The sequence below is a fragment of the Aythya fuligula genome, chromosome 7 (genome assembly GCF_009819795.1).
Source record: "Aythya fuligula isolate bAytFul2 chromosome 7, bAytFul2.pri, whole genome shotgun sequence".
Lineage (NCBI taxonomy): Eukaryota > Metazoa > Chordata > Aves > Anseriformes > Anatidae > Aythya > Aythya fuligula.
In genome coordinates this window covers 24,596,086-24,622,700 of record NC_045565.1, presented here as the reverse complement: position 1 = coordinate 24,622,700, position 26,615 = coordinate 24,596,086, and the positions used below count along the sequence as shown (strand labels likewise).

The 26,615-nt window shown below is 44.6% G+C and overlaps 1 protein-coding gene across 1 annotated transcript in view; it reads left to right on the top strand.

The window, feature by feature from the left end:
* NT5C2 (5'-nucleotidase, cytosolic II) overlaps positions 1–26,615 on the top strand; it is a 56,264-nt gene that overhangs the window by 2,881 nt on the left and 26,768 nt on the right. The window contains exons 2-3 of the mRNA XM_032191154.1: positions 15,391–15,511; positions 26,417–26,490. Of these exons, the coding sequence (XP_032047045.1) occupies positions 15,411–15,511; positions 26,417–26,490 (175 nt within the window). The 5' untranslated portion in view covers positions 15,391–15,410. The remainder of the gene's footprint in view (positions 1–15,390; positions 15,512–26,416; positions 26,491–26,615) is intronic.

Below are 26,615 nucleotides of genomic sequence, written 5' to 3'. Positions count from 1 at the left end.
TGATACTTGATATGGCCGTGGTGTGAGTCTCTAAACGTTGGCTATTCCGTGCTCAAGCATATCTTATTGTTTGAGTATTTGTAAAGTGCACATTCATATAAATATTTCTTGCTGTAAAACGTCTGTTTTATGCTACTAAAGAAGTTGTTATTATGTGTCATGGCTATGATGCATGTAGCAGTCATCTGTATTTTGCTGTTTTAATCACGACTCGTTAGCTGGAATGGTTCCTAAAACCTTGGACTGTGTACTCTGCATAGACAGCATGTATAACATGACTCTGCTTTCTTAACACAACCGCAGAGACAATCCAGTGTGCACAATAAATAGAACTTAATGTACAGTAAATAGATGTGAAGCAACATCTGGAAAATATTGCGCAGGTATTGAAGGTAGCCACTGTAAGCAATTGGCAATCCAAACCTGGCTGTGTAAGGGTAGTTGTTAAGTCTCATTCACATGTTTGCAGGGCTAAAAAGGTGCTTGGGAGGCCTGGCTGTGCAAAGCTACGGTAGGGAAAATCATTTTTTTTATATGACAGCATGAGATTGAGAAAGGAGCCTGAATGATTCAGCCTGAAAACCCACAGCAGTCTGTGTCTGCTGCTGACTGCTGCATCTGCCCGCTCCCTCGGTGTGTAACGGCAGCCTGTGCACCTTGCTGTAAGGTCAGGAGCACATTTGCCTCGACTTCCTGGACGCCTGGGTCCCCACGTGGAGGAGCAGCGAGTGGCTGCGTGCCAGCCCTCGTGGGCCTGTCACTTTTTTTCAAGTCTGCTATAGAGCGGTGGAGGCTAAGCTTGTTGCTCGCTGGTGACCTTAGCTTAGCATCCTCCGGGCACGAATACCTGCTGCTGGATTTACCAGCACCTCCAGCCCTCTTTTGGTAGTTTCATCAGAGAGAGAGTTCAGACCGAGCTGGGGAGGTTGGAAACCCCGCTGTGCTTATCTGTAGGCTGCCTTCTGTTAACATGTAAGCAAAGGAAGCGAGCTGGTTCTTACCTTGTGCATCTCACCGGGTAAAACTGCTTTACATTCTGCAAAGGTGTGAGCGCATCAACTGTGGAGAGCAGGAGTCGCAGTGATGGTGGTACACAAGCGATCTGTTGGTTTCTTTTTGGAAGATAAAGGAGGTGTGGGCACGGCTTCTGTAGGTGGATGGAAGGAGAAGGGGAGGCCCAAACAGAAGTGATTCTCCTGGGATTTGGAAGTGGCACCGGGGTGTGAAGTGAGTTAGTAGAGACAGATGCGTGGGGACAATGTGCCCTAACACTGCTTGTTTTGTACTCAAACTGTAAATACAAAGACTGTTTCGGTGTCCAAAATTCCCATTCTGCCTCATCCTACCACTTCTGATTTATTTAAAAACAAAGGTTCCTTGAAGTCATTACGCAGTCCAAACTCAGCTTAATTAAGTTAGAGAATATTCACCGCTCCCAGCTCTTTTCAAACAAAGGCGTACTGTTTTGCATATATGCTTACTACCAGATTATCGTGAAACCTTACTTGGCACAATTGGTTCAGCGGAAAGGAGAAAACAGAGACTTCCTGCACGGCTTTCTGCGGGAGGCTCCCAAGCAGAATGGTTTCCCACTGTTTACTTAAGAACAGCCCTTTGGATTAACTGGCTTTGACCCAGGCCTTGTACTTCTCCGTGTTATCATTGGCATAACACACAAAACACTTAAGATGCGTTATAGCTGGAGTTTCAGGAAGCAAATCCTCGCCGAACCCTCTGTGAAGGTACACTTCCAAAAAACACTTTCCAACCCGGGTGGTCCAGCCCTGCAGTTGCGGAGGGCGGCTGTGGGTTGAGGCACCTTCGGGGTGGGTTGCCCCTATTTTGGGGTGGGTTGCCCCTATTTTGGGGCGAGCTGCTGCCTTTTCCCGGGCAGCAGCTGCTGCCGGCACTGCTGCGGTAGCCCCAGCTGCATCCCAGCTGTGTGTGTTGTGTCTGGGAGGGAGCAGGGCTGCTGCTCTAACGGGTATCCCTTAGTGCCTTCGGAGAACAGGAGGCAATCAGCTCATACGTTGCTGCTTGGACCGGGTGCCTCTTGGCTTTTGCATCAAACATGGCACATCTGGCTGTGGAATTCGTCAAGAGAAACTTTCTAATCAGCTTCTGAAATAACCTAGAGCAGCAGGTAAATTGGAAGGGGAGAAGACGGATGGGTTAGTACAAAGCATAGCAAAATCTCTAGACCAGCTGGATTCAGCTGGTGTTCGGGTCAGTTCAGTTGGTGATGAGTTGTATGTAGGCATGCACAGCAATAATTAGGAACATGGGGTCAGAGAAGAGCATGTGAATGTTCTGCCCTCAAGAAAGCCAAGGAAGCACTGAGTGAGATGTATGCCAGTGCTTTGTAAACATAACACAGTGATTACCACTAATAACATCAAAGGGTAAGGGCTAGTAAGCTACATTGCAGGTAATTTGGGAAGTTGGTAAGTGAAACCAGTTGCAATTAAAAATAATAATAATAACATTTTTACATGTTGGTTTCCTTTCTTTTTTCCACCTCCCTCTGAGATGGTTTTTATCCTTTTTTTTTTTTTTTCCTTTTTCTCCAGTGGAAGATCTGTATGCATTGGCAAAGGTATTTCAAATGTTGCTTTCTGAAGTTTCCAGCTCGCCTTTTTGGACATTGCAGAGCAATTCAGCTCAAGCCTTTGCAAAGAGAGGTGCCTATAGAAGTCACAGGAAATGTCTGCAAGAGTTGGTCCTGAGTGTTTTGGATAAATCCCGTCCTTTCTGACATCCCATGCCGTATTCACTGAGACCCCTTAGGAACAGATACCCATAGCTGCTGCATAATTGCTTCTTGTTCATTTCTTGTTCATTTCCAGTTTTTTAACCTCATTCTCTGTATGTGCTTTTCGATCAGGATGAGCTCAGTCCGTGAAGAAATCTGATGAGATGAACGTGAATTCCAGGTGCTCTGAGCACCTGTTAGCTTGAGGCTGACCCTGGAGACTGCTCCTCTGGGTCAGTTCTGGTAGCTGCCGTCGTCGTAATCCAAGCAGCTGAGTGAAGCTGGAAGGAGGAATTTAACATAGAAGCAAGCCAGACTGGTAAATCACCTGTTCGTTTTGCTGTCTGGAAACTGAGGCAGGAGTCAGATTTCACTTGCCACTTCACGTTGCAAGCATCAGTCAGTTGGTGTACCGGTGATCTGAATTCTGGGGAAAAATTATAACAATGAGCATTTGCTAACTAAATCTGTAAGTGGTTCAAGTAAGTAGACATAAAATCCCTCTGCTCCATTTTTCAAAATGCCCTCTCTACACGAGCAGTGACTGGTGTACCAGAAGATCTTTTGCTAAGTCCTTTTTAGTCAATAATGTGAATTTAACTTACCCGTACTATTAATCACTTGGTGACTGCAGGCATGCTGGGCAGAATGAGTGGCTCACGTGTTCTGGTGTTTCTTAATATCCTCTGCAGAGTAGTGTTGAAATGGAACGGTTTTACAGAGCGTGAGGATGTTAAAAAAATGCTAGGGCTGGAATCAGGAGCAGATGTGTGTGATGTTTTTGAGCAAATTGTATACAAATTGGCAAGAGCTTTCCTTGCTGTGATCTGAGCTGAAATATACATATGTAGCCTTCAATAATTTGGGGATTTCTATTAGTTCTGATCCAGGGCAGTAACACTGTGGCCTTTCTAAGAGTTTATTAAAAGCACGTGATCTAACCATTCCTATGTTTTTTCACCTCGAATAATACATTAGGTAGGTTCTTAACTCTTCTTTTACATGTATTGTAACTTCTCTTGCAGAATTGTACTTGGCAGTTTTACAAGCCAAGGCCAAAAAAATCTGCTTGCTAGGCTTGAGCAATCAGGAGGGAAAGGATGATGAAAAACCAACAATGTTTTATTCATCTACCACTCGTTTTTCTTCACAGCCATGCAGCGGGTAGATATTAACAAAGACAGTAATAAAAAGCACTTTCAGGCCTCATAAATTGAAGTGTTCTGGTGGGGTCAAGAACAAATATTGGCAAGGTTAGGGCATGCAGAGAAGTGTCCTCCAAAAGACCCGTGTTGTGATGTTCAGGGCCCGGCTGAGGTTTTTCCAAGTGCTTTTAGGAAGGAGTTAGGAGGAGGCATTTCTGTGGCCACGCTGGAGGCTCGGTGCTGGCTGGGCACGTGGTCGGCTTGTTTTTAGCAACTACAGTAGGTGAGGTAACGTTCTCAGTGACTTGGGGCTGTCACGCTGCTCTGCCTGGGACTGAGTGCTTTAAAGGTGTCTCAGGATGCAGGGGATTCTGGCTGCTCGCTCATCTGCAGCAGGAGCACCCGGCTGTGCTGTTGAATGTGTCTTTAACTCCGCACTAACGAGACACTTCAGGTTCCCCGAAGAGAGAAGCCGTGGCCAAAGGCAAGGTTTGGTGTCGGGAGCTCTCGGTTCTGATCTCGGGATAACGAGGACCTGCTGACAGTGCTGTCTTAGTTCTTTTTTAATGCTCTCTCACCCTTCAGGCTGGAAGGCTGCTTCCAGGTCACAGCTGCAGCAGTGGATCTGTCATTTCATCTGTGTCCTCCCTCAGCACAGTCTGTGTTGGGACTAGCACAGGGAGAACATCTTGTGTGCCCTCCTCAGCTCCTGTCAGGGCACAACCTCCTGTGTCAGCAGGATTGATTTAAAATACGAAAAAGCAGTGAACTGAAGGGCCCATGGAAAGCTGACGGTTTTCCCCAAACGAGCTTCGTGCTTTGTGTTGTACTTGGAAAGGGTTGCAAAAAGTTTCTGAAGAAAAGAGGTCGATACTGTTGGAAACAGTATAATGTAGGCCTTTGGTATCAGTTGATAAAGCCGAGACAGTTAGGTTATCAAAAGGAAGCCAGAGTCAGCAAAAGCTCCAAGTCATCAGAGGTTGATGTTCTTAGTTTATTCAGTTCTTTTTCTGATGAATTGAGTCACGTAGGCTGCATAAGAAGTGCTGCAGGGATAAGCCGTCTTTTGGAAGAGCGTGGGGTGCTGCAGAGAAGGTGTTCGTCAAATTAATTTACTCAAAGAGTTTCCTGCAACGGTGCCTCAGTACTACACATCTGTCAAGATTAAATGAGATCTGGGGGCCGATAAGGTGTAGGTGGGGACACTATTGTGCCCTAAGGACAGGTTTGTAATTTCATTTGTAATCAGGCAGACTATAATTACTGTGTTTGCCTCTGATTAAAAAAACAGGTCAGGAAAGGAACGAGTTGAGCTGTCTGTGTGCAGAAGGGAAGTTCGCACAGCTCCGAGTGCTTTGAAACACCCACAGGCTTCACGCTACCTGGGTTTCATCCCCGTGCCCAGTCGGTCGGCACAGCTGTCTGCGGGGCTTTCTTCTCGTAGGCAGAAAGCTGCTGCGTGGGACTGCTCACCAAGAGCAGGGGCAGGAAAGACAGAGGGTGAAGGGTGGCTGCTAGCTGGGAGCAACGTAGGGAAGGTGAGTGTTGTCCTTCTGGCCTGGGTGAACATTTCAGGAGGGTGTTAGGGCCAGCCCAGGGGTGATGTGGGTGAGCTGAGCCTGGGTGCACAAGGTTCTTGCCTTTCCTACCTGGATCAGCATCAAGGAAGGCTTTGTGGAAGAGAGGTGGGTAACCATTATTTAAGGGCAAAAATAGGAACCCATGGAATCTATCGTAGGCTGGTGTGCTTCTGGAGCATGATATACTAGGAGAACTGAGAATTAAGACCTTCTTTACTAAATTATTTCTGTATTTATCTTCACAGTGCCTTTGTAGCCAAGGAGTGTCATTATTTTGCACTCTGTGTGTTTGTGGCCCCGTTTTGTGTATGAACTCTGTGGCCATGCTGGGTATTAAGGCTGTCTCTCCTTTGTCCCCTTCAGTTCCATGGTTCTCCACTCATCCTTCTTTTGGAAAAACAGGCTCATTTGTCAATGATGTGAGTGCTCTGCCTGTTATTGATAGGTGAGATCTCAAAAAGAAGAGAGACCAAGTAAATACATGCATATTTGGTAAGCTTTTCCTTAAAGAATGTGGGGAGGCAGGGGATGATGCTGCAAAAGACAACTCCTAGCAGGAAAAAAAAAAAGTTCTCACTGCTTTTGACCGAGCAGCTCTCAGAATTACCAGATCATCTTCAGCTGTTGATCTCAGTGTTTATTTTCAGCAGCTTTCTTAGGAAGGAGGAGTCCGTGTTCCCTCGTTAAAGTACGCTGGCTGCTTTACTCAGCAGCACGTCCCTCGGCTAGTGCTGCATCCAGATGCCTGTGGGACTGGTGTGGACTGGCCAGCTGGCTGCACCTGGGCTGAGCAGGGACAGCTTTCAGCAAGGGGAGGTAGGAACTGGCCCCTCCAACCTGCGGAGATGGCTCAGCTGCAGATCCTGCTGTCACATCTCTTTATGCAGCCTGCAAGCCTGGAGAGAGGTCCCATCCACCGTCAAATAGGTTTCAAGTGTCTTTTAAAAAATCATCCTTATTTTTCCTTTAACTTCCCTTTAACTTTTTAACTTTCAGGGACCACGATTTTCAGAGAAAATAATTTTATTTTATTTTTTTTTTTAACCAGTAAGCACTGACAGTAAGGAAAGCCAAGAAAATGTTGTCCTCCCTACCTTCCGTGTTCAGAAGATAAAGAGGGCTTTGGGCTGTTTGCGTTATCCAAGCTGACCCACTTGCATGCTTCCTGGATGACTGTGTGCCAGATCGGAGCTGCGCATCTCAAATACTTTGTCGCTCACCACCACGCTCCTGGAAGGGCCCGTTAAGTCTGCCTTTGCGTCCTGTAGCACAGCGGAATCCAATGAAAGGCGTCATTGTTGTGAAATACCGTGGATCCGCTGCCAAAGGAGCTACTGTTGTATAATCCCTAATAGCAGGTTAGAGTGGCAGCAGTTCCTTGGTTGGAAATCAGAATGCGGAGGGATGGCTTTCCAGTTTGCTCTCCGGGGATGACACGTTGCGTCTTGTTCACTCTCTGCGAGTTACAGACTCGCACGGAGGTGTTCAGCTGGTGGCAGGTCCTTACGCAGGTCTGAACACCGAGAGTGTTACTTGGAGGTAATGCTTGCTAAAAAAAAGCATTGCTAACAAATCCAAAGATTAACACCTAAAGAGGTTTTAGTTTGTTCTGAAGCAAAGCAGCAGGGGTGGAATAGAAAAGTTTATGCTGGCTTTCCGTTCTGATTTGCAGAATTCGGTGTGTTCGTTTCCATGCTGACATTTCTGCCTTTTGTGCTGTTTGTGTTAACCTGCAGCCCAGCCAGCACTGTTGTGCTTCAGCTTCGTAGCAATGGAATTAGTATCTGCAGATACCAAACATCACATTCCAATTCTAGTGGGCATTTGCATCAAAGCTTACCCCCTGGTTTGCAGCTAAAGCAAACACATGTGAATTCTTAAATATTTTCTTTAGGGTGGACGGTATCACAGCAGAGATCAAATTCACCCCTACTTTTTAATCTTTTAAGACCTTGTGTAAGTAGAGCAATTGCTTACGGGAAAAACAGGATGAGCAAAGTATTTGAACTATCTTATGGGTTTCTTACTGGAATTTAACAGCTGGAAACAAGAAGCAGTGAGAACATTATGTTATTAGCCAGGTCCGTGCTTGCTTTTGGCAGGTGGTCAATTGGACAGCAATTGGGGAATCCTGCAGCAGAGGTTGCTGCAGGCTGCGGTGCTCTTTTCCTGCAGAAAACCTTTCCTAAAGGAAGTGAGTTTCTTCCATTCTTCTCTCCAAGACTGTTTGTGCCTCAGCCTGTTATTCACTGGTATGTCATTTATAAGGTGAGGAAGAGTCACCCGAGGCACAATACTCTGCTTGACTGACCTACTGTGACTTTCTTTTTGGCATTATTTCTTGCCTCCGTGAAAAAAGGCTGATTTGAACATCCTCTCCCCTTCATTTAGTGATAGAAAAAACTACCTCAACATTTTGTCTTGCAATTGATTATCCTCCCTGTTAATACTTTGTGTGGATTTATTTAATTTCCAGTCACAGGCTCATGTCCTGTCATCGCTGGACTGAAGAGCCCTTCCTGTGTGCAGACGCTTCCAGGCTATTTCAGATCACCTGCAGAGCAGCTCTCCCCAAACTGGCAAGCTTCCACTCCAGGCTTTACTCTCTCTCATAGCTTTATTCCTTCCTCAATATAATCACTATTGCTCTTGAATGGGGACAGGTGACCGAAGAGAGTTCTCCAGCAGCATTCGGAGCAGCAGCAGGCAGGCACATAGAGTCCTGCTTGGTGGCCTTGTACATGCAAGGATCAGATTTGACCTGCGGTCACAGCATTTCTGTGAGAGCTCATGTTTGCTGATTATTCTCTGTGGCATGGCTCTTGCTCTTCTGGATCGAGTCTCGCATTCCTTAAGGATGGTCTGCCTTCTTTTTTCTAGCGGTGGGACGGTGCTGGCCACGTTGGGCTTAGAGAAATGGGGTATCAGCACTCCCCCTGACAAACTGCTTGTGTAACAGGCAGCATTTTGGAAGTGACTTAACTAAAATGGCAGTTCTGCGGGAGATATTGAGAAGCACGATCTCTGTAGAAGCTGGAAAACATTCTCATTAGCTGACTGGAGAATTTGTGGTTTCTATTTTAAGGCAGTAAACTCAATTACAGATGATTGAGGAGAAGAGATGATCTCTTGGTACTCAGAGAGGGTCAGGTTTGAGGTTTGCTCCTTGCAGAGTTGCACCGTGGATTTCAGAGTGTTTTTCCGAACTCCTTTTTAACCATCCATGAAATTGATGATAATTAAGTCATATTTAATATTTTAAATAACTAATGCTCCTTGGAGTTCCTACCCAAACAGAACTCCTTGGATAGAAATGGAGGATCACCCTAAAAAATTCCCGGTTCATCTGATCTGTGTTTTTTTAGGGCATCTAATGCATTTTCAGGTCCAGGATTGCTGCTACATCTCTAGGCATCGTACAGCCACTCTGTGGATATGATTGTCAGTAGAAATGATAAAAATACCCATAAGCAGAATTTTGTTAAATATATTTTATCTCTTTGTTGTTATATAGCCATTTCTTTAACATCTGGCTTCATTACACAGATAAAATTCAGCCTGAAATTAAATCAAACCCTATCATAAGCCACTCGAGTAGCATTCTGCCTTCTTGTACCTTACCCATGCAGAAATAACCCAGGAGATACTGTCATCTCTCAGACTATCCTCAGATAAGTGTGTGTCTGGAAATACTTTACCAATTTGACTAAAAGCTCTCTCTTGGAAACGCAGCTTCGCTGAGGCCAGCTCTGTGGTGGGGCCCAAGGGAAGCAGATACCCCTGCCAGAGCCAGCGTCTGAAAGGGCAAGCTGGGGGTGGAAGGACCAGCACAATCCTCCAAGCAAGGACTGTGGTATGAGGCTAACATTATATAAAAGATCTTTGTATGAAGCACAGGTGAGATCTGCTGTGAATTCACTACTTGCATCTGTAGGTATCGTTAACAGGTCCTTAACAGCAGGTCTCTACCTCTTTAATATCCTGTCCTGGCCGTACAGAATTATCCTGCTTAAAGCCAACCTCAAGGATAATTATCAGGAGCTCAGATACACTTTGATGTTTCTTTTGGAAATAATTTAGTGTTCTGATATTTTGTCCTTTCCTGCCATCATGGACCTGAAGTCACTACGTCGAAGAGGTGGCCACCCAGAAGTGGAAGTTCTTCGAATGAAGAACTTACCTTTAGGCACAGAGAGGAAAAAAAGGGGAATTTTCTGGTTTAGATCATTTACAAACATCTCTACTTATATTTGGAAACCGGGGGCTTTCCAGCATTGCCAGACGTTTCAAGTCGAGGACATATTCATTTTCCAAAAGCATCACTAATTGAAAACACCTTTTGGAAGCAAGTTGCCACTGGCTGCTAAGCAGCAGTGCTGGCAGTAGCACAGAGAGGTTTGAACTGTCGTCTGGAGCTGGGAAGGAGAGGAAGGAGCTGTGTGTGTGAGCTCCCAGCTCGGGCTGGCACGTGGGGCTGCGGATCAGAGGCAGACCAGAGCATCTTTTGGCATCCATGCCATCCCTGCAGCTTGGAGCACATCAGAAGTCTACTGGTTTGGGAGCCTTGCTGTGTGCAGGTACACGTAATTCCCCAAAATTTGTAGATGTGAACTAGATGCATAGTGTTATCGATACCTCGACTGAGATCAATTTGTTTTTTATCTTCTAATTCTTCGTTAATTGAATCCAGCATTGCCATTTTCACTGCGTTTCCCATTTCCAAGGTTTGGCATCAGGTAAAGCTGACGTAGCCTGAAATACATCCAGTTAATTATTTTAGGGTTCCTGGGGAGATTTTATCAGACTGGCTCGTTAAAAATGTTCATGTCTGTTGTGTATTGTTTAATATTCCCTTTGTTTGCAAAATGAATGGGAAGCACTTTGTCTCATTAAGGGTTTAATGCCGGCCTGGCATTATCATCCTTTTTATTAAATGCAAACTAGAAATATCTCATGAAGAATTCTACCCCTTCTACAATATTCCTCCTCTCTGGTCTATAATGCTTCTGCTCTGCTGGTAGGATTTTTCTCATTCCTGTTACGCTTTTAAAAACCACCTTTACATTGTCCTTAGCTCTCCAAAAGCTCTCCACCAAATTTTGCAAATTGCTTTGTCACAAGCCTTGTTTTTTCCCCTTTTTTTATGCTGTACCAGCAGGAGCCAAAGGAGGGGTTTATCCTATTGTCCAGAGCTTGGTTTGTTGGCTCTCCTGGACCCTGATCACCCTGACTTCTGTGCATCTGGGACCTGGTGGCTCTGGGTTATCGGAAACATTAAAGTACATGCTGGGGAGTCCTCCACCCATTTCTCTGTATTGTTCTTCCTAAGCAGAGCGTGAGTCGAGATTTCGGTACGTGGCTCGCATGAATAGCTCCCCTGGGTTTCAGAACCGCCACCTACTGGATTGGTTTCTTCTCCTGAGCTGGCATTTTTAGTTCTAGAAGTTCTTTGTTACCTTGCCTCCTAGCAGCCCCGGGATGCCTTGGTAGTTTGCCACGTGCTCCAGCGTGTTTGTGATGCCCTGAGCTGGAGCTCGGGGAGCATTTGAGGTTGTTCCCTCCCCTGTGCTGCCGGCTGGGCCTCCGAATGCTCTGCACCTCCCTGGCTGCCCCAAATCTCTTGGAGGACATGCAGGAAGGACCCCTCAGGCAGGTGAGGTGCGGGGAGGAGTGCAATAAACCGATTCATCACCTCTAGGGAGAGCTCCCGCATGGCACACACAGAGTGGAGAGACACAGCAAACACAATTCATTCACTCCCCCCTTGCTGGGACCCCCCAAGCCACCTGGGATGAAGCAATTTTGCAGCAAGGGGCGAGGAACAGCTGAGAGCTTGGCAAGGGCACCAGGAGGTCTGGGCATCACTGCCTTGGCTGGACGCAATGCCTTTAGGTACCAAACCTTAGGTGTGATTATTTCTGTCCCCATTCACTGTGCCCACGCACGTGTACATGTGTGGGTCGTGCTGGCAAGGATTCCTGAGGCAGAATGTGTGAGGAGAGGGCAGGTCGGTGCCTTGGGACTGGTTATAGCCATGGGTTTGGTTTCTGCTGTACGAGCTCTTGGACAGTATCCTGGAAAAAAGTGGGATTGTCACTGCTGTGTTGTTTATCCCTACGTTTTAGTGTACGCCTCTGATTTGGCATTGCATCATCAAAGTGTTAAAAACACACTCAGAAAAAAATACGGGCAGCGCATTTTACCTGAACACGAGGTATTAGCAGGATCAGAAATTTCTAACTGGCCAAGAAAAGATGAGAAAAATAACTAATAAAACTCTTGAAGGGGAATGCTTCTGAGCACGTTATCTTACATGTATGAGTGTCTGAAAAACATACACTAGGATAAATACCTTATCTATGTAATAAACAAGTGAATTCATTACAGAACATATGTTAAAAATGTCATGTTCTTTTGGGCAGAAGCATGTGTGCTGCATTGTAGCTCGGAGTTTTGAAATACTTCTTCAAAACGAGCCCTGCGCCCTAAGTGCTATCAGATGTTTAATTAGGACGGCACTAGCGAGGCGCATGGTTGCAATAAATTACGGGGAGGTGTTCTGACATGCTTCATCTGTGTAAAGATTTCTATTTTTACGTGAAGCTATTTACAGATTATTGATCTCAAAAATAGATTTGTAACTAAAGAAAGATGCATCGGGTTTCAGTTGCTCGGAGTTGAGAATCTTGCCTGGCTGGCTGCCTGCTCTCTTAGATGTTTATTCCAGTGGCTTACAAGTGGCCGTAGTGAATCAGCCCTTCTTATTTTTCTCTGTGGTTGGCACCGCGGCGAAGAGGAATATTTGCATTCAGGGAACAGGTCCCATGTCTCATGCCCGCTCAGGTAGGCTCCTTGTACCTCTGAAGCACCGGAAGAATTTCATTCAAGTCAGTGCGACTTCTTGCGTGAGTAAGGTTTTTGGGTGGGGAAGAGGCCTCACAATACCTTTTGTGAGTTGTTAGTGTTTTATTTCGGAGCAGAAAGCTGTTGCTGGAGTGCCAGTGGAGCCTGCTAAGCTGCAAGAGTGCCTTTGAGTTTACGTAACCCAAAGCTTCAGCATTAGACTCTTTTATTTTAGGCTATGCAGACATTAAAACAACAGTTTTAATAAATAAATCCACAAAGCTTGAAGGCAGAGGTAATATCTTTTAATAGAGCAACTGATAGAGTTTGGAAATTTAGACAAGCTCGTATGCCTAAGAGCTTGTCTATTTTTTCCAGCCATACCAGTTGGTCTAATAAAAGACATTGCCTCTGTCTACAAACCTTGTCCTCCCTTTGAACCCTCTTCATCACAGCGACAGCAAAATACTGCTGGAACACTAAAATAATTCGGGCCTTTCTTGCTTAGCTATGGAAACTCAGATTTTTGTGGTTTCCTCAAGGCTCCCATTTCTGATTCCAAGCACGCGCCGCACCCTGTCTGATATCTCCTGTGGTGGAAGAGGGTTTCTTCACACGAGGCCCAGACTGCTTCACTGACTCCTCATTTTAGAAAAGATGCTATGAAAGGTGACCTGCTAAGGTTCTGGATTTTAGGATGCTTTGCAAGGTGCTGTTGGGGAACTATCAGATGTCTGGCATGGATGGACGTCGGGTGCAGTCCTGTCCCAGTGTCTGTGCACCAATCTCTGCCTAATGTGCTGTGATGGGAAGCAGACGAGGTGGGAAGCAGCTAGCATGACAGAGAGGCTCTGCCTTTGGCTGTGGGTGTAAATCTTCAAATTTTGAGATGTGTGGGACTGGGTAAGGCGCCTAGTGGAGCCCTGCTACATGGTGTGGAGGTGTGCTCAGGCTTCTTTCAGCGAGCAGACCGAGATCCAGATCTCTCTAAGGGTCTCATGCCCAACCATGCTGCATTTTTTTCAGAGCTGTTTAGCTTTCCATGTAGAGGCCTCAAACGTGTGTGTGTCTTTTGGATATGAATCCCCAGCTCAAAGTCAGTAGCTTTCCAACAGCTCCAGGTCAGACCAGGGTGCTGATGATTGGGACTATCTTGAAACACAGTTCACAGCTTAGCCAATTTTCCACCCCTGCCGACACAAACCCTTTCTGAGGCTGCACTCTTGGGGTCACGGCAGACCCCTGCTTTGCCTCATGCACTTCCCTGGAGCCTGTCCTCGTGCACAACATCGCTTCCTAAATCCTCTCCTCCAGCAGGGCCACTGCAGCCCGTTGTGCCCCTGCTGGGCTGTGCCGCAGGCTCAGTGCCCGGCCTTTCAAGTGGAACAGGTTGGTGCTTGCAGCCTGCTTTCCACCTGCCTTTGGGCATGGCTTGCATAGCTGGTAATTACTGGGAAGCCCTTAGTGGCCTGCACCCAGGCTATTTTAAAAGCTGCTTCTCCCTGCATGCCCTGTTGTGGAAGTTGCCCCACGGCCCTCCGGCTGCGGTGACCTCCTGTCCCGGGGTGCCGCAGGGAACCGGCCACGGAGAGCTCTCAGCTGAGGAATGCAGCCCCTTCGGCTGCCTGCCAGGGCCTAAATTTGGTGACCTTTAGGATGTGGCATCAGATGCGTTTGTAAACGTTGGTTCTAGTAACTGGGAGACGAGCAGAGAATGCAGGGGGAGGGAGGAACATATTCTTTACAGCCAAGCTATTTGCCTTCTGTTTGATTTTTATGACCAACAAATAGTAGGCAAGTGCACTGACAGATGCTCTAGCAATCACAACTGTTGGTCTTTAATCAAATCTAAAACTAAAAACTGATACAGATTTCCTCTAGGAGAGCGAGCGCGTGGCGACTACCGACAATAATGTGGACACACGCTGTGCTCTCATCTCCGCTGAAATCACCTCGTTCCCCTCTGTAGGACGAGGGCAGTCATCTTTTAAAGGTGTCTAGAAATGGTATCATTCCCCGTGTAGCCTGTGGGTGGTTTTGTTTCTTCTAAGGAAGAGCAAACAAGGCAAGCCCTGCGGTCTGGCAGTTGCGTGGGTTGCACAGGACCACAGTTTTCATGCTGTACGTAATTTGGGATAACTATGGGACTCATCTCCCACCCCGCTCTCTGCCCTGGCTCTGATGGTGTTGTGGACGGCTGAGTGGAGCTGATTCTTTGCTTTGCTCGTGTGGTGTTGGTGGCTGAGGATTTGGGCTGCTCGGTCTCACCATGGGGCTGCTTAATCCCAAGACCCCATGGCAGGGGCACAGCAGGACACGTGTTGGGATGGAGGGGAAGAGCAGGACTTCCCAGTGCACCAGTGGGAGAGGAACCCCACTGAGCGATGCCTCACTGCAGGGCCTTCCTGCAGCGAAACACTGCCTCCTGCTTTAGTTTTCACAACCGGTTCTCGTGAAGGGGTGCGGGCGTTGGTGAAGATCTGCTGGTGAATGCGGCGTTGCAGCAGGTTCTTGCTCTGCCTGAATGGGGCTGAGCTGCAGAGATAATCTACTTCCCTTCCGATTGCTCCTGCTCCTTTGGCATCAGTCCAAAGCATTGTCTTTGCCTAGAGATCAGAGAAACAAAGCCAGAGACAAGGCTCTTTGTTTTTACTGTGGTACGTGTGGCAGGGTCGGTCACAGTGGGGTTTGTAGGGTTTATCTCGTGTAGGATTTATCTTGTGTGTCCGTCAGCTCTCCCTCCTGGATATTAGCAACTCAAAGGTAAAGAAAATGCCTTTTCAGCAAGGAAAACAAGGTCCCTGTTTCAAAATGCATTTTCACCATGATGGATAGGAATGTCATAGCAGTTCCAGCCATGTGGAGAAGCCCTCCCTGCTCTGAGTTGACTCCCTCTCTCACCTAATATCTCAGAGGAAGGCATCTTGCTTGACCTGCAAACACAGCTCATCCCACTGGGCACTTTGCAAGACTTCCTGAGTAGCGTTGCGTCTCAGCACCAGGAAACAGATAACTTGCTGGTGAAACAGATCTTGAACTTGAGCAAGCTTTTCTCTTCTGACTCTTTCAGAAATAAATAAGTGTTTAAAGATGACAACCTCGTGGAGCGACCGACTCCAGAATGCAGCAGATCTCCCTGCAAACATGGATGGGCATGCTCTGAAAAAGTACCGCCGGGAAGCCTATCACCGGTAAGTCTTGCGTGTAACCCCACAGCTAAACAGCTGAGAGAGAGGGAAATAAACTACACATAAAGAACACATTTCTTGTTGTTTCTTACTTGCTGGTACAAAACAGAAAGGTCATTCCTTGCAAAAGTGTTGGAAAATATTTTAAAAGATAGTACAGTATTTGCCTGCAGGAATGAAAAACAGGAGAGTTGAGGTACGTGTGCCAGAGCAAGTGAGGGTGTGCTTGCTTAATGCAGTTGAAAGCTTCTATCCCAAAATTTAACTTGAGATTAAACTTTGAAGTCAAGAAATACTAGGTGGCAGAAGTGTTATAGTAATTATTGCACTACAATCTGAGAGAGCATGAGCCTAGACACTGGAATGCACACCAAAAAAAAAAAAAAAAAGTAAGAAATTAAATGTGAGCAGCAATTAAGTGTTTGAGAGCTATATCTATCATGGTTAATTGTGTGCACTACAGTAGTACATAAGTAGCATGTGAGATCTCAGCCTCCTTTTCTCTGGTAGGTGTGCCTAAAACCACCTTTGCTGTGAAAAAAATTTACAGTCTGAATAAACAAGATTGCAGAATAAAAGAAATGTTATCGCTGCCATTTTATCGTTTTGGAATCAAAGTACAGAGACGAGATTGTTTTCACAAGCTCGTGTGTTTGGTTGAGCCAAGCATTCAGCCCACATCTCCCAAGGCCCATGGCCTCAAGCATAAGACGGCTGCCGTCTGCGTTCTCATCAGATGTCTGGGCCGTTGTGGCATTAAAAACAACTGGACCTAGTAATTGTCTGTGTTCTGTTTGTGGGAGGCGTATCTTCAAAGTTGGGCTGGTTTCATTTGAGAAGTCAGGCATTATGATAATCAGAGCATATTCATCAGGAGCTGGGGAGATGCAAGTCTGATACAGAAATAGAAAAAGTCAACTTTGCGAACCTCACGCTTAAATGCCGTGTTGCATTTGTGATTCATACACGGTGGTATTTCTGAGGAAGTGTTTTCGAAGTGTTAGATATCTCTGATTCTCCAAATGGGTTCTAATTAGAGAAAAACGCCTTAGCATCATATGATAGGCCAGGTTGTGCAAGTTGCGGTGTCTAAGGCTAAGTAATGGATCCTGTGATACATTTCTGAAGCTTTTCAGTTTCCAGCGAATAATGTTTGGGCGCATGTCTTAAGTGGTGACATTATTTGAGTCTCTCTGTGTCAGCTGGTTTGTCAAGATATGAAAACTCCTAATGAATGCAGCTATAAATAGCGTGTAAAGAGAGATTATACCATTCCCTGGCAAAAATCTTAACCTTGTTGCAGTCATTGATGGGTTTCCCTTTGTGTCATAATTTTACCTAGGGATTTAGTAGCATTTCTCCTGATTTGGACTGATGTGAATTAAGTCAGAGTAAGGCCTTTTTATTTATTTCCTAAATATTTTCTCAACATTTATTCTAGTTAAGTGCTGACAGTCTGCTAAATGTAGTACAAAGTCCAAGGGAAGCAGTACTTGTCCTTAAGAGCTCACTCACACATTGAAGTCCTCATCAAGTCCTCATCCCTTACTCATGTAAGAAATCTTTACTTTCCCCATGGTAAATGACAATGCATTCATATAAAGGAGGGTTTCCAAAGAGGAGCTGAGATCTGATAGTCTGAAATCAGCCTCTTTCACAGTTTCAATATACTGTCATAGCACATAGAAATGTCTTATTCAAAACAGATTGAGCAGAAATGTTGCTCGCTCTTCAAATTCTAATGGAAAGCACAACATTCGAAATACATTAAGGGGAGGCACATTTTCGTTTTGAAATCACTATCCTCTTTAAAAGAGGGAGGGAGGGATCAAGAGAGAGAGAATGAGAGAACCTGATGCCAAGACTGTAGTATAAATCTGGGCTATTAATGGCTTTGGTGTACCAGTTTCATGGGAGTTATTTTGATAATCCAGTATTGTAAGAATCTGAAACAACCTCATTCCAGAGGCAATGTTGTCAGATTTCTATTTCTGGTATTTTTTGTGATCTTAGTGTTAATAAATGTATTGTTACTTAAAAAACAAATTCAGACTTAACATGACAGAGTAGGAGCTAAGTTATTTTTTCTTGTTTTATATTTTATTTTTTAGTGTTTTAATGATTATTCACATGTAGAATGTATATGCTTGTCACAGTCATCACTTCTAGGACATAAAGTTGTTTCAGTAAGATGCCAGTTTGCTCTGATTCTTGGATATTGTTGAAAAACTGTCAATTTTGTTAAAAAGATAAAAGGTATTGTGTCAAGATTCATAAAACGTTTTGTGTATGACTAGTAAATATTTCAGTTTTGTTGTCAGACCTGCATTAGTTTGTTAGATTTTGTAAAGTACCAGTGGCTGGAATCCTGTGAGTGTTTGAATCCTTCCTTTCTCTTCCTCTTTCTTTCTCTCTGTTTCTCTTTCAGTCTCTGTTTGTCTTTCTCTCTCTTTTTCTTCTTATCCTAGCAGCTAAAAAAAAAAACAACCTTGGAAGCATGAACCCAAAGTGACTTAGGAACACAAACAAACAAAAGAGATAATTGAATTTAAAGCTATTAAAGGTTAAAAAATAAATAAATTAAGCTGGTCTCAGTGATTTTGGAAGGCTGGAAGGGCTCAGCGGCAGTGCCACATTTACGGATAAGCATAACTGGGGCTAGCTTTTGATACCAGTGATGGAGGCCCACTTGGGCTCAAAGTCATTCATTGGGATTTTCTAGCTGCTGCTAGTATCGCTTGGTTTTCTGAAGTGTGAAATTGTAAAAAATTGTGTCGTTGTTTGTTTACTTCATGCTTACTGAAATACCAGAGGAGATACTTAAACCAAATCGATTTCACTTTCTGGTTCTCATGAAGTAGAGCAGATTTGATATGCTTGAATTGTAAGTGTTGAAGCAGCATAAAATACAGGGAAAAGTTTCCAGTGAAAGCAAAATAATTTACCTTATAGAAAATGCTCTCATAGGCATTAAACTTCTGAAAAGCTTTAAAAAATTGAGCTCTGAAAATGCCGTTCTAGTTACCATATCTTATTGTGGTTGTTCAAACCGGGAATCTGTTTTTTTTCACGTGTTGCACTTCTTACTATATCATACCTGATGGATGGATGCTCAACACTGTTGGCAGAAATCCCAGCTGAGACTGGTTCAGCTGGTGTAGTGACTCAGAGGATAGTGACTATATCAGAACCACGTCTGAATGCCATAGGCATGAATGTTCAAAATCAATATTTAGAGCTGCTTTCCTCCCCGGGTTTATTCTCGATGTTTGGATCAATTTGTATAGCTGCTTAAGAAATGAGAGCGTTGAGGTTCTTGAGGGAGTAAAGAGCTTGAGAACACGAATGTGAGTGCTGTGCTGTAGAGTTCAAGGACTACATCAGCAAAAAGAAGAATTAGAAGAATCTTTAGGGGAGGAGAAGCGGTGGTTTAGTCTTGCCAGGGTATTTCTGATCACTTAACTAAGACTTGAAGTTGGCTGGTGTTACTCTCATCCACAAACCTAGTTATACAACACTGCTGGCGCCTGCGGGAGGTGAGGTCTAAAGATGAATTAATATACAAGCTCCATGTTATTCATTCTCTAGAAGAGGTCATTGGTAAGAGGATACCGCATCGCTGCACTATTGGCAACATACATTTTAATTGGGAAATAAAAGGGATGCGTGGCTGGTAGGTGGCTTTTCCTACGTGTGTGTGGCTGTGAGGCCACCTCCCTCGTGCAGGGCTTGTTGACTTTTCCGGGTAGAGGATAATCAGTAGGTCATTTGTTCTGGAGGAGTACTGTCATTTAACCTGATTGTAATTAGGCAAGAACTAGGTTGACTCCGAGCCACCAAATTGCCCTAGTGTCTATTTTTTAACTCGGAGTGAGCACTTCTAGGCACCCTCTGGATTATCTCACATAGCTCTTTAGGGTTTAAATAGCAACCACATCTAGTTAAAGCAAATAATGGAAAAAGTTGGTGTGCCATCCACTCTTGTTACTGACAGTTACCAAGATCCAGGAAACAGGTATTTGCATTTACTTTTATTCCGTGGTTTTGGCTTAACAGGGCAGTGAGGCTGTGATGGCCTTTTTGTTAAACATGTAGACTTGGGGATGCTTTTGCCATTTTGCATCAAAGTAATTTGAGACTTCTCACCCCGAACGTGGGGTTTCTGCTGTTGTTTTAGTTTTGTTTTCTCGCAGTGATGTTTACTTGCTGGCTCAGGGGATGGGGCATCATCATTTCTAATCCTAATTCTGCTGCAGACTGTTCGTAGGCTCTCAGATATGTTGCTTCATATTTACATGCTTCAGTTTGCTTTTAAAGCATCTTCTGGTGGTAATATGAGTTAAGTAATTTAAGCTGTTAATGGACTCTGAGATCCTGGCTAAAAAACAGTGGTATATACTTTAGTAACAACAAAGCAAAAGGATTAGAAATCGGTTGGTTTGCTTTCTAGGCTTAAATATGTATTTAAGGTACGTTTTAGTTTGTTGGAATTTGTAAACTCGGGGATATTCACTGCTGATCTTGTTTCTTCATTTTACTGATGCTGGATCATCAGTGATTGCAAACAGCTGGAAATGTTATCGAGACTAGGGTAAGAGGCTTGAAACTTTATCCATTTGGGTAGCTATATATAAAGTCTCTTCATAATACCAGTTGATTCAGGTGGCAAATGAGAAAAAATCATGGTTACTGGTCTGAAAATGCTGCATACCTCTCTGATCAGACGTTCTGGTAGGTGATGTATTTCCATCCAACTTTAAATGCTGCAGCTCTGTAGGCAATGCCGGCTGCGGTCTGTCCTCATATGTCTTGGTGCAGCCTCTGCGGGCTCGTGCAGGGCATGTGCGGAGCTGTGGGCAGCATGTGCCTCTATTTATTTTGCTGTAGTGCTTTGGACATCGGAGGGAGGAGGGAGAGGGGGTGTTAAGGCGGCAGAATGGGCGAGCTTATGAGAAAGCAGAACACTTGCCAAATTAATAATAAAGAAATTGCATTGAAAATGTCCCGCGATCCCCAGCTTTAATAGCTTCACGGAGCAGACGGGTGTTATTTTGGGATGGAATCCATATGTGAGCTTCTTGGCACTTTGCTGTTGCCTGGGAAGAAAACCCAAACAATGGAAATAGAAATGGCCAAGGCTATCTCCTTCCATCTGATTCCTGCTGAATTTCAGAGGGAAGCGGTCATAGTCGTGTTTCTGGATACAGCCTCATCAGACTCTTAAGTTGCAGTCGTAACCTGATTTTCCACTCTTATGTCACTAAAATTGTGCAAGGACGGTTAGTTAGTGTTGAGAAATTGCCAGGCAGTATGTTGGAAATGTTACTAGAAGTGGCCATGAAACTTTGATGTCCTTTTTCTCTGTCCCTTATCTGATGCTGTTTCATCTGCCTAACTAAATCTCAGGCCCAAGCACTGGTTCTTAATCCAATTACTGACCTGTCAGAATATTCCTCTTCGGTTGAAGGAGGAATAAAAAAGAACTCTAAAGATCTAACATAAATAAAATAACCCCAAATGCTGTGATAAATAATAATATACAAAATGGTCAGTACCTGCATAAAGAGGCAAGACTCAGCAAAAGAATGGTTCCATCATTTTTAGTACTTTAAAGCACTTTATTTTTTTATCCCTCTTAAGACAGGTAACAAAACATCCAACAATTGAAGTTTTGATATGTCTCAGTGTCCTTCTCAAGGTAACTCACCAAGTTTGCTCCAGATGGGTGAGGTCAGTGAGGGATTCATCCGAGTTGCCTGCTGCTGGTGGAGGACACGTGCGATCAGAACCACAGTGTCACGCAGTGGGACGTCTCTAACCACACGGCTGGGGACTAACTGGTAACTAACATCCAGTTGTCGTAACAGTGGTGTGAGAATTTTTTATTTTTTTACATTACTAGCCTTTTTAAAGAGGCTGTGGGGAACTTGGCTATGGGAGGCTATTAAAAGCTAATCCATTTTAGTTCCCTCTTGTTTCTTTTTAACTCTTCTTGCTTATTAAAACACGGAAGTTGTCCATAAAGTGAAGATTAACCAAAGTGCCTAAACTTTGAGGAAGCAGGAATCGGAGCCTTCTGGCTAGTCCCCGTTTCATGGCTGGCTCGAGGCCAACTGTCCACCACGATCTTTTTTTTTTTTTTAAGCACAAATGTAAATCAAGCATAGCCAGCTCCCATTGCATTTGCTCTTCCCTTCAGCACTGCTGCGAGTTTTCTTTTGTATTTATTTAATTTCCAGTGAAAAGCACTTCCCTGACAAAGAATGCTTTTTGCTGCGAGGTCTCTGGACACGTTTCGAAAATCCCTGTGAAGTGCTCTGCTCCAGAAACCTTGCCTATGAGCCATGTGCCAAAGGTCCTCCGTAGTTGTATAATTTTGGTGCATTTTGTTTATTTTGTTGCTCACGTTACCGGCCTATTATGCATGGAAATTGCATTTGGGGCACGGCAGGCGTTTGAGATTCTGCCCCAACAAAATAAAAACATTTCTCCCTCTCCGCATGTGCTCCTCTCCTGTGTTACTTGAGAAGGGCTGGGATTTAGGTTCCTGCCTCGGCATTGATTGACAAGAACAGTAACAAAACCGAGATCAGTTCGCTTGGAAAAATATAAAGGGCTGTGAATTGCAGCACTGAGGAGATCAGGGCTCTGTGACTCCCTTTATGCGAGCTCAGCAGTTCCTTCTTCTTTGCCATACAACGCATTTTTCTCTTATTCAGCACAATTCTTAGAGCTTAAAAGAAAATAAATACTGTCATCACTGAGGGCCTTCTGCTATGGCCAAGCTGCAGAGTTTAGTATTTGAGAAGGAGCTCGGGGAGCAAATTAGCCTCACAGTTTCCCTTAGATAGCTCCTGAAGTTGGCTTTTTCTAAAGGTGCAGGTCTGTGCCGGGCTCCAGCTTCTGTCTCCTGCCACATTAAAACTCGCTTTTTAATTGGGAAAGGACAAGTGAAGGCAAGAGAAAAGCAGTGCCCTAGCGGAGGAGATGCTCTGCATGCCCAAAGGTGTGGAGCTGAGGAGCTGGGCCCACCAGGGGCTGCAGGAGGTGTTTCTGTGCCGTGGTTTGTCGTGTTGCCCGGTGCTGTTAAGTGGTCAGATCGGCTTAATTTTTAACTCCACTGCTCCTAGTTAAAATGATTGCTTTCTGAATGGAAAAGAACAAAACCAAGGGAAGCGAAAGTGTGATTTCCGATGGTAACGAGTGGAAAAATGATTCCTTAAAACTTCCTTGCTGAATTTTAGTTTTCGTTCTTAGTTTTCTTCCTATTCTGAATCTTGCCCTAGACCTTTTATTAATATGCAGGCTTTAGGAGCTCCTGTCACTTCTCTCTATACCAGATTTCCTGTGGAAATGTGACATTTTTAGCCGATGGACGCATCGGAGCGGTATTCCCAAAATCAGGCTGAGCCTCCCTTCGGGTGGGATCCAAGCCCAGCTCTGAAACAGAGGGGGCCAGGCTACAGCTTCTGAGAAGCACCTTTCCCTTCTCAGAAACTTTCCAGGTGGTTTAATTTCAACTTTTATCTCTAGTTTCTAGGATTCTGTAGTTATTTACTACTTCGGGTAAGCCCCCAGAATTAAGCTAAGCCGGTCAGCTTCTGGGAGCAAATATTTGTAAGTATCTCCTCAGCCCCTTGTTTCTGGAGGGCTCCATGCACGGAAGATATCTTCCTTTATCAAGATTTGAAACTGAGGTCCTGAGCACCTACAGGTAACCAAATACCTGCCTGGGCCCACACCAGATAAGTGACATTGCTTCCAATTGCCGTGCCCCTGTTTAGCCTGCCATTTAATCTGCCTTTGCAGATCCAAGTTTAAATCGATTCAAGCGTTCTCATTTCCTGTCCTGAACACGTTGTGCAATAGCCCTGGTTAGTTTTTTGTTTTTTTGTTTTTTTTTAAATATTTGCTCAGTTTCACTCTAGCACTGGTGGGTGAAGTAATTGCCCTGTCAAATCACTCACTGGATGCCTTGAAGTCTGCCAGGCCTTGCGGACTGCCGGGGCATGATGAGACCTTGCCACATACAGTTTCTAGGTCACAGGCAATATTTACAAGTTGATGGAGAAAGAGCAATCTTCCCCAGCTGTTACCAAGACGGGGCTGGTATAGTAATTTTCATCTTTTAGTCATAAGACCTGTCCTGGAATAAAAACATGCTAATGGATGTTGTTTGTTCCATCGCCTTCAGGAAACTTTTCCAGATCTTCAGTATCAACATGTGCAGTTGTTTTTATTTTAATTTTTATTTTCTTAACTCCCAGGGTTCAGCCTGTAAATACGCTGAGAGTAAAGTGATGCAAAAATGTCCGAGGCTCAGAGATCTTTCCGTGGTTTTGGTCAGTTTGGTGTCGTCATCATCTAAACATAGGCACGCTGGACTGGAAGCGATCTCTTGGGTCACAGCTCCCTTGTTTTCGCCTTTCCCAGGCACCGCCGTATTACCCTTTTTATAAGCGCATTCAGCTCCGTCTTAGCAGTGCTTGTTTTTTGTCCTCATTTGGGAAACCGTTCCCAAATGTTGCAATTCTGAGTCGCTCTCCAGGCTCCTGAGCTTCTTGAAATTGCCCTTCCTATTCCTGGCCCGTTCAGAGGGGGGACAGGCAGCCTGGGTGTTTTGCTTTGACGGAAAACTATGCTCCAGGGGCTGAGCCTAAAGGAAAGAACAAAATTGGACTCCCCAGGTTGGACAAAAAATGTTGCTAGCATTTCCCAGAGGTAGGTTATTCCTTCTTCAATTTCTCTTTTCGAAACAAACTGCACAAGCAGTAGATCAGAAACGATGTGCTGGAATTAGATAATAAATAGTGCTTCCTGGCATCAGCAGCAAGAGAATGTAATCATCTTCATTAGACAAAGTACGGGACTGCGTTTAGTGCTAAATAAGATTTGGTGTTGGCTGCTTCTAAATCAGAGCAATCGAGACGTTAAGACAAACAATCACTGATTCAAACTGCAGATTCGGATAATGTGCTCCACCTACTCAAAAGCCAGCGATTTCAAGAGCGAATTTTAGTGATTTATGAGCTCATCTCTCATTTCCAAAAGGCTTTTCTTTACCGGTTTGCAGTTTGTTTGTTGTTCCCCCCCCCCCCCCCATAATTTTGTCTTGTTTAGGTAATCCATAAATCTATCAGAAAAGATAGTCATCGCTAACCTCCCTGGCCCCTCGGTGACAAGCCCCATTGTCGGAGGCAGGCAGCTTGCCAGGAAACTGTGACTCCCAGAGAGAGTGTGCAAGGTTAGGGGTAAAGCAGCCTATTGCCAGAGAAACTATTCCAAGTGGATTTGTGTGGAACAACAACGATATCCAGTGACTAGTTAAATTAGCCACAGATGTGTTTTCTATAGCACTGTCCAAGAAGATATACAGTGCTTTAAGGCTCGCTTCAGGCACGATGATCATCTGAAGTCAAATCAGATCCAAGCAAAACTGCATCTGTACTAGGCAAGCTTTTAAGGAATTGTGTAACATGATTCAGGCTGGTAGATGAATCAGACTGCTGCAAACTAAACAAGGAGCACATCGGTGAGAGATGAGGTAAGACGGCTCGCAGAGGAGCGTGAGAGTTAGATGGGAGCAGTTTGCTGCTAAAACCTGCTTCAGCAGCCTGGCACGGGCGGTGGAAGGGGCACGGCGTGCCGGCCACCTGCCCCCGAGCACGGCCGGGGCTTTCTGTGGGCTTTGCAGAATATCTGAGGACTTGATTTTGCACTTACCGTCTCCATTGCTCGTCCCCCTCCGTGTCACTCCTCCTCCAAGGAAGCCTCGCTGATTTGGGTTTCTAATTACCCTGCCGAGAGCAATGGGGATACTCAATATTTGCAGAATTTCCACGTGCTGAAATCGGGGTACAGGTGGAGGCTCTGGGACTCCTGCTTTTTCTCATACAAGGGGATTTTTGCCTCGGCGTCACGGCTCGAGCAGGACGGGGGATTTCTGGCCGAGCTCAGCGTTGAGAAGCTCAGCTCCTATCCCGCAGCCGAGCTCATGGCTGTGCCATTGGGATTCGGATTCGCAGGGTTCAGATAGGACTGCCGGTGGGAGAAGCCCCCCAGACTTACAGACCTGCTGCAGGGTTTAAAGTTCGGGGGAAACATAAGCAGCTTAGTTCCTGCAGTAGTTGGAGCAGGCTTTTGTTGGATTCCCTGACCTATTTCTTTGCCATGTTATTTACTTGGACTAAATTGAATATAGCGTATTAAAATGTTGTAATCAGAAAGGGCCTGGCAGCATGCAGCTTACATTCTCATTGCAATAAGCATTAACAATAAAAATGGAATTAACAGAATAGTATTTTTTTTTGTGGGGGAGTTGCAGTTTTAAGTACAAAAAAAATAGCATTTTTCATAATAGAAATGATTTATTTCTATGGGTGAAAATATCTTTTTTTTTTTCAGAGCTGTATTAAATGTTTATTAATGATACTGATATAAATGTGGTAACGGGTCTTTGCTTGGAGTTTCTAGATATAATTCCAAAGAGTGTTCAAATGCTGAGTTTATTCACAGAAATGTGTATTTTTTTTTTCCTTTCCTTGGTATCTCTATGTAATATTTTGTTTTAATCAGGCAAATTGCACTGCTTTCCATCCTCTGCTTCCACTTGAACTCTGAATTCTGCTTCAGGAGCTTTTACACTTCTATTCTTAGGAATTTTTGCAGGTCACATGCAAAGCCATGTGTGTGCATGCATGCGTGGATGTCTTTAGACAGCATACCAATAATTAGAATAACCCTGCAAAAGTGATGGCTTTGCTTCAGGAGCACCCAGGGCAAAAACAGAAATTTTCCTCTGTTTTCAGGTATATTCTGATTTTAAGCTAAGAGACAGAATACCTTTGTTCTAAAATATGATTATGTTAAAAATGCTCATACCTATTTCTGTTTCTTCTTCCCTGACAGGGTCTTTGTAAACAGAAGTTTAGCCATGGAAAAGATAAAGTGCTTTGGGTTTGATATGGATTATACGCTTGCCGGTGAGTATCTTCTTGATTTCTTTGTCACTGACTTAGTTTGGAATATTGCCTCTTGTTGAGAGAAAACCGGTAACTGGTTGGGCTACTCCAGTTAGCAGGTGCTTCCTCTGTTAGCAGATATGTTA